Source organism: Sardina pilchardus, chromosome 9, assembly GCF_963854185.1.
Source record: "Sardina pilchardus chromosome 9, fSarPil1.1, whole genome shotgun sequence".
Lineage (NCBI taxonomy): Eukaryota > Metazoa > Chordata > Actinopteri > Clupeiformes > Clupeidae > Sardina > Sardina pilchardus.
In genome coordinates, this window is record NC_085002.1 from 13045588 (window position 1) to 13063877 (window position 18290).

Here is an 18290-nt window from a genome sequence, read left to right on the forward strand (position 1 = left end):
ATGCGCGCGCTCTCATGGATACAAGCGCGGGAAGTCAGGAACGCGTGCGCAGGTGAAGTGAGAATGGGAAGAGAGAAAAGTCACAGACCTGTTGGTATTCGCATCGATAACCTCCTCTCGAGAGATAACAGAGTACGAGAAGAAGGGAGGGCAACGGATACTGCACGCGCGCATGTGGCTGGATACGGAGAGAGAGAGAGAGAGAGAGAGAGAGAGAGAGAGAGAGAGAGAGAGAGAGATTCAGCAACAACAGTTTCTTTTAAAGCTTGTACCAGTGGCTGTTAGGAAGGCAGTAGATTCACTGCTCTATCCTCGTAAACTTCGCGCCTCCTGCTCTTGTGCAAAGCATGGATGTGTATCACATTATTAAAAGGGACTACATAAGCTAAATGACTGTTGAGTAGTCTTCAGTGACCCAGTGTGCCACGGACTGAGACAGGAGACGCTTCTTTACACCTCTTCTGCAGCTTTTTGGGATTGTTTTTGATCCTTAATTTCTGTCTGTATATGTTCACCCAAGGGGACTAGTAGTTTCAGGGAGGTCCGTTGAAGGAAGGAGCGATGAAGGTGCTCTGCTGGACCTTTGTGATCCTCACCCAATGGATTCTGCAAAAGGTGAGTTGTTAACCCGTCTTTCTGCTTTGGCAGAAGTTATCATAATGTGACTGATTGTAGCCTTCGTGGATATGTAACTGGGTGGTCAGAAATACTATACACTAATAACCGAAGTGCCTTCAGGGAACTCAATATAGACAGGTGCGAAATAGCCTACGAAGAGAGTCAGGGAGCCGTTGGCTTGGAGAGTTTGGTCTTTTTTTTTTTTTTTACTCAACATTCAAGTTGTCAGATTAAAACAGGAGTTTAGTTACCAGTCTGTGAAACTCCAGAAACAGATCGCACGCCTAAAATATTTTCTACTGATGGAGAAAGGTTAAATATTATGCCAATCTCACACCTTTCCACACCGGCACTATCCGGTATGCGCACGAATTCAGCACTCCTATCCGTGCTCTAATCAACACAGTTATCATCTAATCTATTTAGGCTCGCAGCCACTTCCGTTCATTTTCTTCAGAAGTTGACGAGAAACTTGCTTCAGGGACGTTTTATCTCCTCATCCTTATTTAAATAGACAGCGTAAACGTGCGCCCCCACCCTCCGTATATGTGCGTAAGTGTTTGTTCGTGTGTGTAACCGAGTGAGTGAATACTATATATGTGATGTAAATATGTTAATTTTGCAGTATATTTACATTATCAATGTATAATGCAGCACTAGTGAACCTCGATTTATGCAGTGCACCCTCTCAGGTGAAATGAGTGGGCATGCATTTGAAACGTTCTCTGATGCAAAATAGCGCAACTGTATAGTTTCCTTGTTGTGTGTGCAACTATTGACCCTGGCAACCGGACAGAAACATGTTCATTCCATTTGACATATCTAGACACAGTGGCACCACATACACTCAGCCACTCAAACATACAGATGAATGTAACGATAAGTGCCTTACATCCATCCCATAGCATATCAGATCATCATTTGAAATAAACAAAAAAACGTAATCAATAGAAGCATTTATATAGCAGATATTAAATAAATTAAGTAATAATGTCAGATTTTCCTATAACAAACTAGGTTGCCTGGTGTGAGTTACCTGATTCTGTCTTTGCTAATAAGCTGTTGCCCTGAGATTGAAGATGCTGAGCATACTTTTACCATTTGCTATTTTTGCTACCACAAAGCCTCTTCTTTGTTGTAACAGAACATCAGAACAGTGTTGTAGATCTGGCCACCGTACAACATATTTATAGATTTTTTTTTTGTTTGTAAAAAAACCCCATTAGTTTCACCATTTAACAGTGACTGAGAAAAGTCCATCACCACATCAAATGTTTTTGTAAATATGCCATTACTTTGTGAGTGCTGTAGAATAGTAAATTACTATTGATATGTGCTGTGAGAGAGATTTATAATTTGTAACAATGCATAGTAAAGCATATCTGATTTGAATCTTTTTTTATTTATTTCATAATTGCTCTGGTGGCTCTGCGTAGCCTATCAGTCCGAAACTCACACAACATGAAGAAAGAGCAGTGGTTTCTGTCATGGTGGAGGTCACAGGAACCATTACTTTAGGTTGAATTGAGATTATTAGTATGATGCGACTACAAATTGTCCAACAAAACGTATGATGTTATGTTCTGTTATTTGTGCAGCAAAAAGTTTTACCGTAGTCTTCAGTTTTCTGTGACAGAAATGGTAGTCCCTTAAAATTGGAATGAGAACCCCGGTATTTATTGACTGCACAGACAACACTAGTCCATTATTAGACTATTGCATAACCAGTTTTGTTATGTCTATCTACCTATCTATCTATCTATCTATCTATCTATCTCTCTATCTATCGATCCATCTATCTACAGAAATGCACTGTGTTTGTGTTTGTGTGTGTGTGTGTGTGTGTGTGTGTGTGTGTGTGTGTGTGTGTGTGTGTGTTTGTATTTGCTAGCAATTATGTGCACCATCATGCATGCATTCTCATTGGAAACATGTAGCTTAAACCAGTGGATTCCTACATCCTACAATGTCATTAGGCCTGCTTGACACTAATTCTGGCCCCCTCATCTGTGCTCTCTGACCCCCTATTGAATAGTAGTTTAAGCCATACATGGCCATATCAATTGTAATTACATCATGCATCTGTTACTTGTCTACGAACAATTCTATATCTATTCTTTTAGTGGCTAAGGAAGTCACTGTTGATTTGGTTTCATAAGGTGATGCATTACAATAGGGTTTACTACATGGTCATGCGGTGATCCATTGTTCGCTCTTTGTAGTATGGCAGGGCCGGCAAAACACATCCATTGATTCCTACCCATGCTGACTGCAGTATTGTTCCGCGGCCTGGAATAGAATTACTGTACTCCAGGTGAGATGGGATGTAGGATTAAGAATTTAGAATAAAAGGAAACCTGTGTTGTACTGAGGGGGGGGAACAATATTGCATGGATTGTTTCTTCATCTTTTTTGATAACCACTGGTAACACTGTGTGGAAGAGTAAGGGTATATAGAGAAAGTAATGAAAAATGTTTTATATATATATATATATATATATATATATATATATATATATACTGTATATATATATATATATATATATATATATATATATATATATATACTGTGTACAGTTCATAGTGTTTTGGGCCTGTATTGATTCCCATCTGATACAGCAGGCCAATGTAGAGTCTGGACGGCATCTGACACCAGGTCATGGTCATATATATTCCAGAGGCAGCTACCATCGCTGTTTATATACAATTATGTAGCAGAGGTGGTTAGATTACCATTAGCATTTTTTCCATTGTTAATAGATCTTAACTTTTATGTGGAAATGTATTGATGACATTCTGTGACTATGGAGAGCATGTTGTTGGAGAGGATGTATGAACTCTGTTTAAATACTTTTTTTGAGCATGAGATGCAAGAGGATTATGGTTATGGCTATGGTTATGGTTGCTTAGCAGACGCCTTTGTCCAAAGTGATTAGCTACAAAGAATCTAAAACTTGATAGAGTTTATCTAATCAATACCTATCCTCTTTGTACCATATGTATGGTCATACCTACATAATAGTTATATATTTTTATTTTTATTAAACAGTAGCATGTGTTCAGAGGAGCTGATGAACTGTTATTTCTCTGAAGATGACCGTCGATCAGATTTCAGTAGTTCTGCTTTCTGATTGAGTCAAAGTGCGTTGTTGCATCCAATCCATGTGATCTTGAATATGTGTACAACATCATAGCACAGCGGGGTTGACTCTTGTTCAGATACAGCCTCTCCCATCCCCCAAGGTGTGGCCATTTTTTGTTCTAACAGAACCTTTCGGTTCTTCCCCCTCCCTGTCCTGGGTCAAAGCACAAAGAGCAGAACCTCACGCTGCTGTAATCAGCGCTGATGATGCCGGCCTCGGTGCGGTCGCTCAGCCAATCGCAGCCCCCCCTTGCAGCCCCTGGCCCCGCCCAGCCACAAGTCGAGGAGGTGTCTGCGTCTGCCTGCCTGAACAGATGGCTCTCGTTTTTAAAAGAGAAGTGGACCAGGCCTCCCCAGGCAACGTGAGATGGGCTCCTCATCATACCCTCACCAGGGGGCCAGGAGCTGCAGAACGGCTGCCCGTAGACAGCTGCTGCTGCTCCACTCTACGGCCCTGGCGAGAGCCGAGTCGGCCTGGTCTGTAGTCGGGCCAGCCAGGCAGGGGGAGAAGGGGCCGCCAGGGTAGCTCAGGCACGCACAAACACACACAAACACACACACACACCTAAATACACACACATGCGCACCGCACACACATACAAACACACACGCACAAACACATACACACACACGCACCTACAGTACATACACACACATGCGCACCGCACACACATACAAACACACACAAACATACATACATACACGCACAAACACACACTCAAACATACACACATCAACACACACTCATACTCATATGTATTATATATGTATAATATACACTATATATATATATATATATATACATGCAAACATATTTAACATTCAAATGAGTTGACAGTCAAATTGACAATTAAGAAACCGCACAAATCTGAATATGACCATCAACTAATTTGAATGTCACTCAGGAACCGTAGGATGACATTAGAAAAATGTGCATTGGGCTCTTCATTTTTTCCAGAGCTGTATACAGTCTCACACACAGAACTGCATAGAAAAGGATATGCTCTCCCCACAGACTCAAACATTAACATACAGTCATAGTCACATACATAAGTTGGAGACGCATGCTCAGATATCGGCTTATATTCACGCCCACACATTTCCCATTGCGCAGACCCACAACAACTGCTTATACCTATTCACACACACCCATGTGCACACATCCTCACATGGCACACGTGTCCATAATAATGCATCGTGAGACAGCCGCGGCTGAGGGTTAGATGGGGCGTAGCGCACGGCCCAGTCTAGCATTTCAATCCTATCCACAGGACAAGCTCTATTCACTGCAGTTTGTGCGACGCGCCACTGAAATGGATGAGATTATCACAATGGCATTGTGTATTACTCACCCACAACCTGAGACGGTCCTCGTGGAAAATCACACCTCGTGGGGGAAAAAAAGAGTGAAGAAGAGTGAGGGAAACAAATGATAATAGATTTTAATGTCTAAAAAGACATCAATTTTGAAAATATTCCAGGCAATACTCTCGTCCCACGCTCAACGGCACATGCACATATTGTTGGCTAAGGAGTGCCATGGTTACCAATAAGCTTACTGGAGCAAACACATTACCAAGACGCTCATATGCAAGGCAAGGAAATGAAAAAAAATGCTCTGTATGAATTCTCATGTTTTGAATGTGTGAGGGGAATCTGAGACAAATGTGTTATTTCTTGTCTTGTCGTGCAATTACTCTTCAAGCATTACGGCAGCGATGGTAGAAAGTAGGGACTGTAAAATAAACACATTGACAAAGCTGATAATGGCATTACGCCAAACACTCCCCTCTCTCTTTCTCTCCCTGCTCCTCGACAGCCTTCAATCAAGCAGGCATTTTAAAATTACCCAAAGGTGTCAGTCAGGTGGTCCTCCGTGATGAAGACCTGGTGTGTTTTACGTGAAAAGGGGCCTGATTGCAGCCTGTCTTTTACCGATGAGTGGGAAGTGTCTGCGCCTCGTCTCGTCTAGCCTCTCCACTCCTCGCCTCGCCACTGCTCCGCTCTGCTCCGTGTGTCTTAATAAAGCCTCAGGGAGAGGCGGAAGTGGTCAGCCCTACTTTAGATTGCAGCGGTGCTCCAGTTTGAGAAGTCCCCTGTCATCAGCGAGATGTGAGCGGAGCATCAATGTGCATGTATTGCCTTCCCTGTCTGCTGAGGCTCAGAGATGCATGTGGAAATAGACCACATCTGGGGGGATTGGCTGCTCCTGATATGCTGCGTGGCTGTGTGTGTTTGCGTGTGTGTGTGTGTGTGTGTGTGTGTGTGTGTGTGTGTTTGTGTCCAAGTGTTTCCACAAACATTGGCATGCTTTCCCACATAGATGAGTTATTGCTCCTCTGTATAGAATCCCTCTGTAAGATAGTAATGTAAGATTTAACTCAACTTACACAGACCTTTTGTTTGTTAGAGTTTGTACAGAGTGTGTACAGACAAGTGTGTGCGTGAGTGTGTGTGTGTGTGTGTGTGTGTGTGTGTGTGTGTGTGTGTGTGTGCGTGCGTGCGTGCGTGTCTGTGTGTGTGCGCGTGCGTGCGTGCGTACGTGCGTGTCTGTGTGCGTGCGCGTGCGTGCGTGCGTGCGTGCGTGTCTGTGTGCGTGCGCGTGCGTGCGTGCGTGCGTGCGTGCGTGCGTGCGTGCGTGCGTGCGTGCGTGCGTGCGTGCGTGCGTGCGTGCATCCAAGGGTGATCCGGTCTGGAGTGCACCTGCTGCTATGTGTGAGCTTGTGTGGATGTCCGGCCATATCCATGTATGTGAGCGCAGTACATATCCTGAGTTATTAGACAGCCTTGACTTTTCACAATGTTGTCTGTGATTAATCGTGACTCACCTGGGGGAGATATATGAACTTGGATTTTGTGCATGTAATGAAATATTAAAGTGTAATCCGAGAGACACCAAATATCATAACTCACCAAGCAGACAGTGCTGACCGCTCAGGGTCAGGGGCAGCATGGGCGACCACTGCAGATGGGAGAGAGCTGAAGGGATTAGTTTTTATCATTTTTTAATATCTCCATCGTGGCATGTAATACATTAATTCAGACACGCATTGAATTTGTTGGAGATGGGTTTAAGAAAAATAAATAAAACAGACACAGAAACCCTCCGATGAAGTAATGACCCCATGTAAGCAATTCGAACATTACCTTTGGAAAAAAAAAAAAGACGATATAACCACACATGAAAAATGAAAATCAATTGAAAATCCAGCCAGACATACAAGATTCCCAGCACTTTTATTAAAAATGTTAATATCAATGCTTGTGTAGCTTCGGAAAAAAAATGGAATCATAATATGAGGAACGAGGGTAGAAGGAGAAATGGAACAGCACAGATGTATCGGTATTATGTCATTGAAAATGAAAAGCCTAATGCCTGATTCGCTCTCATAAGAGGCGGCTGTGGCTTTGGTACTGGTGTTTGGGAGGCCTCATGTGCTCTTGCCTGCTGTATTAGCTAGTGCTGTGCCATATCATATCGTATGATGTACTGGTAGAATACCACCCATAATAAAAATGTGTCATCCCGCAATATTAACAATATAGTTACGCTTATGCCGCAGTGTCGTGCTATACAAAACCTACATCACCCAGTCCTAGTGTTAACACACAGTTAAAGGCATTGCTTCGACTCAGAGACTAACTTCTCACAGAGCTGCTTCCTCTCCTCCTCCTCTTCCTCCATTCTCTCTCCACTCCACATCCTTGTACGCTCTCCTCTTCCTCTTTTCCCCCTCATCCTCTTCCTCCTTTCCTCCCTAGCCCACTTTGATGCCAGTCGCTTCTACAGGCCTAGCTGGTGTGCCTGATTAAAATTTAGCCCTTGCCAGAATAATATATGTGAGACGAATTCCATATCTCGGAAGCTACTACTGGTGCCCGAGTTGGGGGTTAGAGTGTGTGTGTGTGTGTGTGTGTGTGTGTGTGTGTGTGTGTGTGTGTGTGTGTGTGTGTGTGGGTGCGTGCGTGCGTGCGTGAGTGTGCGTGTGCATGTGTGTGTCTCTCTCTCTGTCTCTCTCTATGTGTGTTTGTGTGTGCATGCGTGCATGTGTGTGTGTGTGTGTGTGTGTGTGTGTGTTGTTTGTGTTTACATGGTGTTGTATTAGCGCAGCAATGTGTGTGCACACAATCTTTGAGTGTGTGTATTTATGCCTGTTTGTGCATGTATGTATGAGTTTGTGCGTGTGTTTGTGTGTATGTGTGTGTGTGTGTGTGTGTGTGTGTGTGTGTGTGTGTGTAGACAAGTGTGCCTGAGTGTGTTTTTCTGTTTCTTTGTGCTTGTTTCTTTGGCTCCAGTAGCCATGTTGAGAGCCTCTGCGGATGTCGTTGGAACCGAGATGGCAGCTCTGACTGTTGAATAATATACACTCTCAGCTTGGGTTTTAGCTAATTAGCTTGAGGAAGAGGGTTTATGTGTGTGTGTGTGTGTGTGTGTGTGTGTGTGTGTTCACACATATACATGTGTATGTGTGTGTGTGTGTGTGTGTGTGTGTGTGTGTGTCTGTGTTTCTGTGTGTGTGAGTGAGAGAGAGACAGAGAGAGAGAGAGGGGAGGGGTGGGGGGGAGAGAGATAGCTTGTACAGCGGGGGGAAGCTGTTTGGAGGCCCAGGCCTTTAACTTGGTCCAAGTTATCAGACAGGAGGTTGCTGAGGGTGGGGGTGGGGGTGGGGGTGGGGGTGTGGATGGCGGCGATGGGCAGTAGCCCTGCATGTTGAAAGCACACAGATTTGGAGAGAGAGGCGAGTGAGGAGGGATGGGGGGGGAGGAAGGAGAGTCCTCAAACAGAAGGCTCATCTCTCATCCTACATCATGACACGTCTCGTCTCCACCACATCCCTTACACCCTACTGCACTCCTCGGCCCGAGACAACGGTTTACAATACCCAAGGGTAATCTCAGTGTCTGGAACTCATCTCTCTCTCTCTCTCTCTATCTCTCTCTCTCTCTCTCTCTCTCTCTCTCTCTCTCTCTCTCTCTCTCTCTCTCTCTCTCCTTCTCTCTCTCTGTCCCTCTCCCTCTCCCTCATTGTTTTTACACAGCCAAACAGTCATTTTCCCACAGTCACACTGTTTCACACAGTCAAACACTCACTGATATTTACACAGTCTGACGCCGTGGATTGTTTTTGCTGTTGCGGTTGCTGCTGTTGTTGTTGTTGTTGTTGTTGCTACGACATGTGTGGATGGAGTGGCAGTGGCCTTTTCTGAAGTAGCTTGACCCGACTGGCCGGCAGGATTAGGAGCCCACAGCTGCCGTGTCCAAGGCAATAATTTTACAGCAGAGCCAGCAAGTCAATCACGCCCTGGCTGCTAGCATGGAATTGAGTGCAGCCAAGCATGTGTCCAGAGACAGCTTCCAGTGGGAGTCCTGGGAATTGATGGGCATTGTTTCAGAGGCTGTTCAACTGGAGTGCCTTGCCAGATGTTGTGTCGGGACTGAGTGAGCTTATATGAACGGGGGGGGGGGGGGTTATGCTCCAAGGATATGATGTACACACTGTTGCCACAGTTTTTTTGCAGCTACTGTAAGTACTGCCTCAGGTGACAAGACAGGAGCTGTTCAGCGGAAACAGGCATGAATGAGGGCTGGCACAGTTGTATGCTTATTGCTTAGTAAATCTTAACTTAGCCTAGTTAAACACACCATTTTTCATATGAAGTACAGTGCATTGTTTGAGTAATTGTTTTGTGCTCTATGTTTAGTATATAGCAAGTATATATACTTTATATATGTCAAGTGTATATCCGGATGAGACATGTGTCAGCGTGTCAGAAAGGTGTGTGTGATCCAGTCTAATGCCATGCATAGTCCAGCTTTAGACATCCAACTCTGAACTCAGTGACTTGATCTGCCATTTAAGGGCAGGGGTCTGTCTACTCCGGTTTGCCTGCAGGGGCAACAACGGTGAACTCTGTCCGCGATCTTCAGTGAAGGGCAGGAGTCTGTCTGCTCTGGATTGCCTGTAGAGAAGGCACAAATCACCCCACAGTCAACGGGACAGTGAGGGAGGAGAGCAGGCAGTAGGACAGATTAAAACATGGATGTGAGAGATTAACTGCCACGTTGCCTTGTAAACCGGAATTACTAGAGAGAAACACCCATGTCTTTGTGATGGCCTACTGTCACATCCCAAGCCCTTGACTTTAAGCACGTAGTCACAATGGGCCTGACATGCTTTCCCATTCCCAGTTAGGCTTGCACTCGGTGTTCTACAGGCTTAGTGGAAAATGTTATTAACAAATGAAACAAAAGGCGCTGTCCCAATCCAAAAGGATGATCTGCCCTGCAAATTCATTTGTCGTATGACATCCTGAGGAATGTTAATTATTACGCTGTTGAAAATGTGTCCTCATTCAGTTGTAATATCATGGGAGAATGAACCTGAGCTAAACACAGGAATTTATTAAGTGTGGTATTTCTGTATGAGCCAATTATTTCAGTCAGGTAAATTGAGTAAGGACTAGAATTCTATATTTAATTAGTCAGTTGCGGCCATTAAGGTAATGAATGAAATTTAAGATAGCGGATGTAAAAAATCACTTGGTGCTTTCTGTGTGCTTTAGTAGTATGCACTCAGCATTATTTACAGAGACAGAGTGTGTAAGGCCAGTGTATGAGGGATCTATTCAATAATTCTGGAGTAATCCGGGATTATAATCCATTAAGAAAACAATCAGGGTGATATTGAACGCATCATGTCTCTGTGATGTCGATGTGTCAAGGTAGGCAACGTTAAGCAATCGATAAGTCATTTTACCTTGAATGCACCAGGACGAACCTTTTCAGAGTGCCCCGTTATTTATATTTAACACCACTTTATGCTTAGCACAATAGGAGGACATTGTTTCTTTTGTTTGTGGCTATAATGCTGAGGGGAGACAGGTTAACCGATCATATTGTGAGAGACAAATAAAGCAAACCGAGCATAATTATTTAAATGTGTTAGTCCTTAACACTTACACAACCCTAACACAAACTGTGTTGTCCTTATCTGAACATAGAGATGTGTTAAAAACAACAGTAGTTGTGTTAAAAACTACACATTCGTTTTAAGAGTGTAAGTGAAGGGATCATTGAGCAAAATCTAGGGCTGTGTACACCTGAGAGTATCAGGAAGGGTATCACACAGCCTGGGGGTGTTGTGTTGAATCCGCTGAGCTGACTGGGGTCGGTGTTTGTCTGGATGTTTAGCAAACCACCCTAAGATGACGCAGAGAGAGCAAGACCATTTGTAACGTCTGTGATCTAGTGGTGCAGGCTAGTCCGTGGGTGGTCTGTGAAGTGTGAATAGAGAGATGGGGTTTTATGTGGGTCCAACACTCTCATTCAAAGTATACTTGTACAACTGACCAGATGAATCATGTGAATGATGATCACAGCAAATTTCACACACAGTTAAAAGTCCACTGATGGACTAACGATGGCTTAATCTAATCTAAATTGCCAATTATTCCAGATTAACACTACATTTGAGCCTGACCCTGCATCAGCTTGACTTTGTAGAAAATGCATAATTAGTACTGTGTAAGGTTTTCTAGAGTCATTTTAATGAATATTTTCTTCCAATACCTTAGTTAATATGCTTCATGCCCCTACTGTTTTTTTTCTAAGATTTGTGTTATGAGCAAGGCTCCATTGAAATAAGCCAATACATAATAAATAATATTTTAAAAGCACCCAGTTCCAATGCCAAACAAAGGATACCATGTCAAAACTTACTTTGATTGTAAATAACACTGTTACTTGTGCTACTTTTGATTCGTATGATTGTCTCATAATTAGGATGTGATGCTAGAGTCTTGGTCATCAAGGTCACAGTTTACAGCATCCATTGTGCACTTTTAATGAGAGTCACTTGGAGTGGGAAGGAATCACAGCACAGGCTTCTGAAATCACATGTCCATGTCTTTAATTGACTTCTCAAATGTTGTCATTTTTGTCTGTTAATGATAGCAAACGCTGTCAAAAGCTCTAATTAGACCGGCACAGTGGAGACATTATGCAGCTGCGCAAAACTGAAAATAAATAGATAAATAAATAAATCCCTCTCGCCAAAACATCCCACCCCTGCACCCAGTGCACCGGCATCTTTAAAAGGACCAGTATGACAGGAGGACACACTGGCTCTAAAGTGACACGACTGTATGTACGATGACTCGCTCGCGCCAGGAGGAGCCTTGGAGAGAATGCATGAAAATCTCCTCATGTGCCAGGGGGGAACACTGAAAGTGCTACACTAATTAGCTAAGGTCCGCAGGGTCTGGGTGAGTAGAGGGTAGCGAGGGAGAGAGAGAGAGAGGGAGAGAGAGAGAGAGGGAGAAGGAGAGAAGGGGAAGAAAGGCAGGGAGCGAGGCCGCAAACAAATGAGTAAACAAAGTGCTTGCGGGGTATAATGGAATAAGCGGAGAACATTGACGGGATTAAAGTGGCTGTGGGTTAAATCTCCCCCTGAGAGCGGAAGGATAATGAGCGCTGATGATTTTAAAAGCTCCCCGTCTTTTCGCGCCGGGACTGCCACACAGGCAAATTATGCAAGGCAGGAGAAAACAGCTTTCGCGCCGAGGAGCAAACGAGAGAGAGAGAGAGAGAGAGAGAGAGAGAGAGAGAGAAAGAGAGAGAGAGAAGGAAAGAGAGAGTGGTGAGGCGGTCGTCCCAGCCCCTCCACACAGCACGCACGTCAGCCACGGTGGAGCAAGGTGACAAGGGAGCTGTCACTTTTGCACACATGCACATGCACACACACACACACACACACACACACACACACACACACACTCCTGAGTTGTGAATTCAAGCGTGCTTCATCAGATGCTCGCTGAAGAGGGTTGGAGATGCTGGTGATGAGCTTGAGAAGGAGCATGTCACAGCAGTGGATGTGGAGGGAAGTGAAGGAACTTCCTCAACACAGCACACTACAGAACTGTCCATGCACATAGATACTGTAGATAGATAGATAGATAGATAGATAGATAGATACTTTATCAATCCCCAAGGGGAAATTCAAGACATACTGACATATGAAAAGGAAAACCGATTAAAACGGGACTTTCCAGAATCTTCCCTTTGCCTGTGTGACAACCACCACACACACCTGCCTGGCTTCGTCTTTCCCAATCCTGGACAGACCCTGATAGATTCCTGCCAACCAGTGCAGTGCAGATATATAAAATTAAATTTCTCTTTAGAAAGAAGGGGGTTATGAAAAATGTAAAGACAACACTCAATTTCAGAGCAGGTGCAGAGGGCTATGGATGCATGCCATGTGAAGAATGGAAGGACGGTCAGAGAGGAAGGGGAGACAAAAAAAAATAATAATCTGAGACGAAATTAAAAACATCCAAAAAATGAAATAAAGATGAGTGCTGTGTGCAGTTCCACCGCCTGAATATAAAAGACAGAGCAGTATGAAATATATATATATAGAGGGAGCCGGAGACGAACGGAATGCTAAGCTAGGTCTACCTGCAACACCCTGGTTGCTTCCTGCTTGTTCATTATTGTGGCATATTGTGCAGGATCAAGCCTTGAGATGCCATGAGAGAAATAAAAGACTCAACCTTTCCCTCTGACTCCTAGGCTGTGTGGCAGGAGGGATGAGAGAAGACTGTCACCCATATTTTAATAACACGAGAATGTTATTTTACTCGCCCATAATGCGTTTGTTATTGCAGCTCTGGCTGAGAGAGGTATCGATTATGAGATCTATTCTCCACTGTTTCTGTGGTAGGGAGAGAGGGATTGAGGGAGCGAAAGAGAGGGAGAGGGAAAGAGAGGGAGAGGGAGAGAGAGAGGGAGAGCTCTGGAAGGAAAAGAGCAGGTGATGGATGTCAGCGTGGCAGACCAAAGGGTTGGTTGCGGTCCTTCATAAAAAATGAAAGATTGACAGAAGGCAGCGAGCAACAACGCAATCAGCAGCAGTTAATCATTTACTTCAGTGAATATCCTCAGGAATGCCTCATAACCCCGTCTCATATAACATTTCCCTCTGTTGTTGTGCCGCGTCCTCATCCCACAGGGCGTTCTCTCAACCTGTTCTCCCTCAACCTGAGCTATCTGTAGTCAAACCCTCGCCACAAATGATTACGATTTAAATATTTGGAGCTCCTGGCGGTCCGCCATGTTGTTCCGTCTCTTTCACGGAAGAAAGTCGGAGGCCTCTCTGTGCGCGTAATGGCCTCTGCTGTTAGAGAGTTGGGGAGGGGGGAAACAAAATCACGCATTTCTTGATCTGTCTGTGAGGACCCAGTTTCAATAGGACGGGAAGGGCCTATTTTGGGCTGTGACATGTACCTAAAAAGAGAGGGAGAGTGATGATGGTTCTTCCACATGCGGTCCTGAAGGTCACCGGTCTCTGGGGATGCATCGCGGGGTACGTGCTTCGCTTGGGCCGGGAAGCTGAGCTGCCAGAATGAATGTCTTGTTTGTCTTTGACTTTGCCCCAGAATTCATCACTCCCCCTCTCCTCCACCGGGCCTGCCCTCCGCCTTCCCTGCACCTGCAGCACCACCACCACCACCACCACCACCGCCACCTCACACACACACACACACACACACACACACACACACACATCCCTGGCCGACAAGCTGGGGACCCTGGGGATGTAATGTGATCTCTCCGAAAATCTGCTCTCCGCCTCGACACCTCCTCCTCCTTCCCACCGCGTCGCCGTCTCACGCCACTTCCCACCTCTACACCCTCCAAACGTGTGACAGTCACCTCGGCAGTACAGTAAGACAGGCTGTAAACATATGCAAGCGCCACTAATCTGCCCGCAGGTGTCTCTCGCGTGATTGACAGGCAGAAACATAGGGGAGAGGAGAAGAGAGAAAAGGACTTTTAAAGAGAGGGAGCGAGTGAAAAGAAAAAAGAGAGAAAGATGTATTTATAGAGAGAAAGAGAGGAAGAGAGCGAGAGAGAGAGAGAGAGAGAGAGTGCAAGTGAAATGGCTGGCTGCCTCCCGTCATTAGCTTGTGATCTAATTAAGAGGCGTGTCACCGCAGGAGCGTGAGGGATGTGTCAGGGGCGAGGAGAGCCGTTGTCCTGCACTGCTGACCTGACCCCGCCTCTCTGTCTCACAGCTTGTTAGCAATGACAGATATGCCTCGTCCCACCTCTCCTCCCCCCTACTACCCCAACTCCCCCACTATCCATCTGGCCCACCACCAGAGCTGGCATCCGTCCCAAACCATGTGCCCACACCACGCCACACCACGCCGGGCACGTGCCCGCCTATATGTCTGTGGATGAGTGTGCGCGATGCATGCACAGCAGGTAAAGGTGTGTGTTTGTCAGTGTGTTTGAAGAGGTTGCAGTGCCGGTGTGCCATGTGTACATTGATGTGTGTGTGTGTGTGTGTGTGTGTGTGTGTGTGTGTGTGTGTGTGTGAGAGAGAGTGTGTGTGTCTCTGTGTGTGTGTGAGTGCAGGTAAGAGTGGGTAATTCAAAATGCTATGTGTTGTTTGCTGTCAGATTAGCAAGGGCTTATTGTAAGCTTCAAAAAAACATGCACTGCTACATAGGACATGGTGTCGGCTTTATGCAATTTCTTCCTCTCCTCGAGACGTTGTTGCACTTAAACCCCCTTTTATCTTTTCGGATTCACCATCCCCACTCTACTGTTGGACAGGATTTTTTTTTAAATATAAGTACAAACAATTTTTGTGGGACCTTGATTTACATCTAACATGCATTTGATTAGATAAAACATTTAGATTTAAGAGCTTGTGGTTTACATCCAAGCCACTTTAATTTGAAACAGCCATGATTTCTTTTTGAACCTTAAATGCCTACACTTGAATACACTCTCCAATAAGTGTTTTCAGTGCATAATGAGTTGGTCTGGAAGCTTTCAGCACGTGTTGGTCATTCTGAATTAATTAGCTGTGCTTGTCCTTTGGAAGGTCAATGCATAAACATCATATTTCATTAGCTTGGCTTACTTTTCTGTGAGACAGAAAAAGAGACAGAATAGAAAAAAAGAGAGATGACAGCAAACGTCATCCAAGTCTTATCATGACAGTCAGAAAAATTATTGTCGATTCCCACCTGCTGTCTTTTTGTTTATCTCCCCTGGACATGTCATTTTGAGAAAAGTGAAAAGTAGTGGGCTGTAATGCCTTGCGGTTTATTGTGCTGGATATTTACAGAGGCCATTATAGGTGATCATGTTGCCCACGGCAACAGAAGTAGTGTGACTGAACCTAAAAAGCAAGTAGCGGTCAAATGTCTTCGTTTTTACACATCTCGTAAGGTTTTATCTATCTCACATCAAAGCAAGAGCTGAAAAAAGGCATTGATGTGTGTGTATGTATTTGTGTGTGTGTGTGTGTGTGTGTGTGTGTGTGTGTGTGTGTGTGTGTGTGTGTGTGCGTGTGCGTGCGTGTATGTGTGCGCATGTGTGTGTGTCTGAGTATCGGTTCTTCTGTCTACATGTCTGCCTGTGGATATTTGTTTTCCTGTGTTTACGTGTGTGTATTTGTGTGTGTGTGTGTGTGTGTGTGTGTGTGTGTGTGTGTGTGTGGTGTGTTTGCTGTTGGTGGTGTTTATCGAGCTGCCAGCTGCCACAGCCTCGCTGCAGGTCCCTGGCCTGCAGGTAAGATGACCTGAGTTGAGACAGAGCAACTGCTCCATCTGGCAGACACACTCAGAGAGAGAGAGAGAGAGAGAGAGAGAGAGAGAAGGAGAGAGAGAGAGAGCAAGAGAGAGAGAGAGAGACAGAGACAGAGGGCATACTCACACTATGCCATCCGTAACGTACCCGCGTACATTTGACCCCCAAACTCCGGTTCATTTGACCGGTGTGATGGCTCCGTACAACGTGCCCGGGTCTGCTTGAGGAGGTGGACTTGGGCACGGTACAGTTGGGTTTATGATCGTGCCTATGCAAGCATTCTACTGCACAGCAGCTCAACTGTGCCTATAGGTACAGTATGCAGAGTGAGTGCAGACCAAAAACAGGAGAGATCCCTGGCACAGTACAAGTGAACCGTGCCCAGTGTGAGTATGCCCACAGAGAGAGAGAGAGAGAGAGAGAGAGAGAGAGAGAGAGAGAGAGAGAGATAGACATACCGACCCATGGTCTCTGTTTAATCACATTAGATAGACAGTACAATAGTCACAAGTCTACTGGTCCATGATAGAGATGGTAAGGTGGGAATGGAGGGAAAAGAGAGGAAAAGAGAGAGGGAGAGAGAGAGAGAGAGAGAGCGATGGAAAGAAAAAGAAAGGAAACAATTATCCGTGCAGTCATGTTCTGTGCCTCTCATCTGGACTCCTATCAGCTGTGTGGTACTGTGCTGCTAGTGGGGAAGACTGATAGAGGCTGCCAAGCTGTGGGGCTCATTCACTCTGTTCTGGACGAGCAGCAGAGCTCTCTCACTCCGCTCTGGCCCATTCTGCACTGTTCCTCACGTTGCTGTGCTCGTGGTGAACACTTGTGTTTGATTTGAGTGTTGAGTGTGCTGTGCTCTCCGTCCAGCTCTTCCTCCTATCACTCCTCCCATCATCTTCACCGTCCTCAAAGAAGTCTCAACACGACTAGATGTTTACTCTCTCTTTCACCGAGACGTTCTCTCATGCTACCTTCTCGTCCATCACATCAGATACCAGCAGCACACTGCTCCCAGCTCGCTTTCCAGCTACATTCCTTTCACTTCCTTCCCCCTCTCTCTCTCTTCATCTCTCTCTCCCTCCCTCTCCCCATTCTTCTTGTTTGCAAAGGTAATCCTTTCTCCTTAACTCATCTCCTCTAGCATGGCTAACACTCTGTGCAAGTATCTGCCTGTCTAACAATTGTATAGCTCTCTCTCTCTTTCCCCCCCTCTCTCTCTCTTTCTCTCTCTTTCTTTCTCTCTATCTCTCTCTCGGCACTCTCATCTTCGACTTTCCCTCCTGAGTTGCTCTGTTACGATGGATTGATTACTGGGGCTGCTGCATGTGTAGTACTGCATGGAGCCATGCTCTGGGAGACAGGCTAAAGGCACGGTCAGCACTCTGCTTTTGTTAGCAGATGGCTGATGTTCCAGAGCCCTGTAAGGGGTCTCTGTGCTTTGTCCTTGAGCAGGGGTGATTTATCCAGATCAGCAAAGTATGACTGCTAAAAGTAGCCCACTTCAATAAAAAAATAATAAAAAAAGAAAGTGTAGTAGAACCAAGCACCAAGAGTGAATTCTTTAGAAGTTTCAGAGTTTGGGACTGGGCTGATTTTGGTTGCTCCGAATGTGATTAATGTGGTTTAAATGTATATTGATTCCATGTCAAATAAAGAAAATGTATTTTCACTGTTTCCAGCCTCAAGGCCCTTACAGATTTCCCCATTCTCAGTGCACCAGTCCAGGTGTTTTTGTAGAAGTACAGTGTGTGAGCATTTTTGTCTGACTGTGTGTCTGTGTGTGTGAGAGAGAGAGAGAGAGAGAGAGAGAGAGAGAGAGAGAGAGAGAAAGAGAGAGAGAAGGATGGTTGCTCACAGAAATACCTAACGCTAACAGAACAGCTACTGCCACTTCATGGAACTTCTCATAAACCAGCAA

General features: G+C 45.1%; 1 protein-coding gene across 1 annotated transcript in view; it reads left to right on the plus strand.

The window, feature by feature from the left end:
* The first annotated feature begins 430 nt into the window (after positions 1-430).
* The window catches only part of LOC134092293 (neurexophilin-2), a 36761-nt gene continuing 18901 nt past the window's right edge, over positions 431-18290 (plus strand). The window contains exon 1 of the mRNA XM_062545098.1: positions 431-615. Within this exon, the coding sequence (XP_062401082.1) occupies positions 562-615 (54 nt within the window). The 5' untranslated portion in view covers positions 431-561. The remainder of the gene's footprint in view (positions 616-18290) is intronic.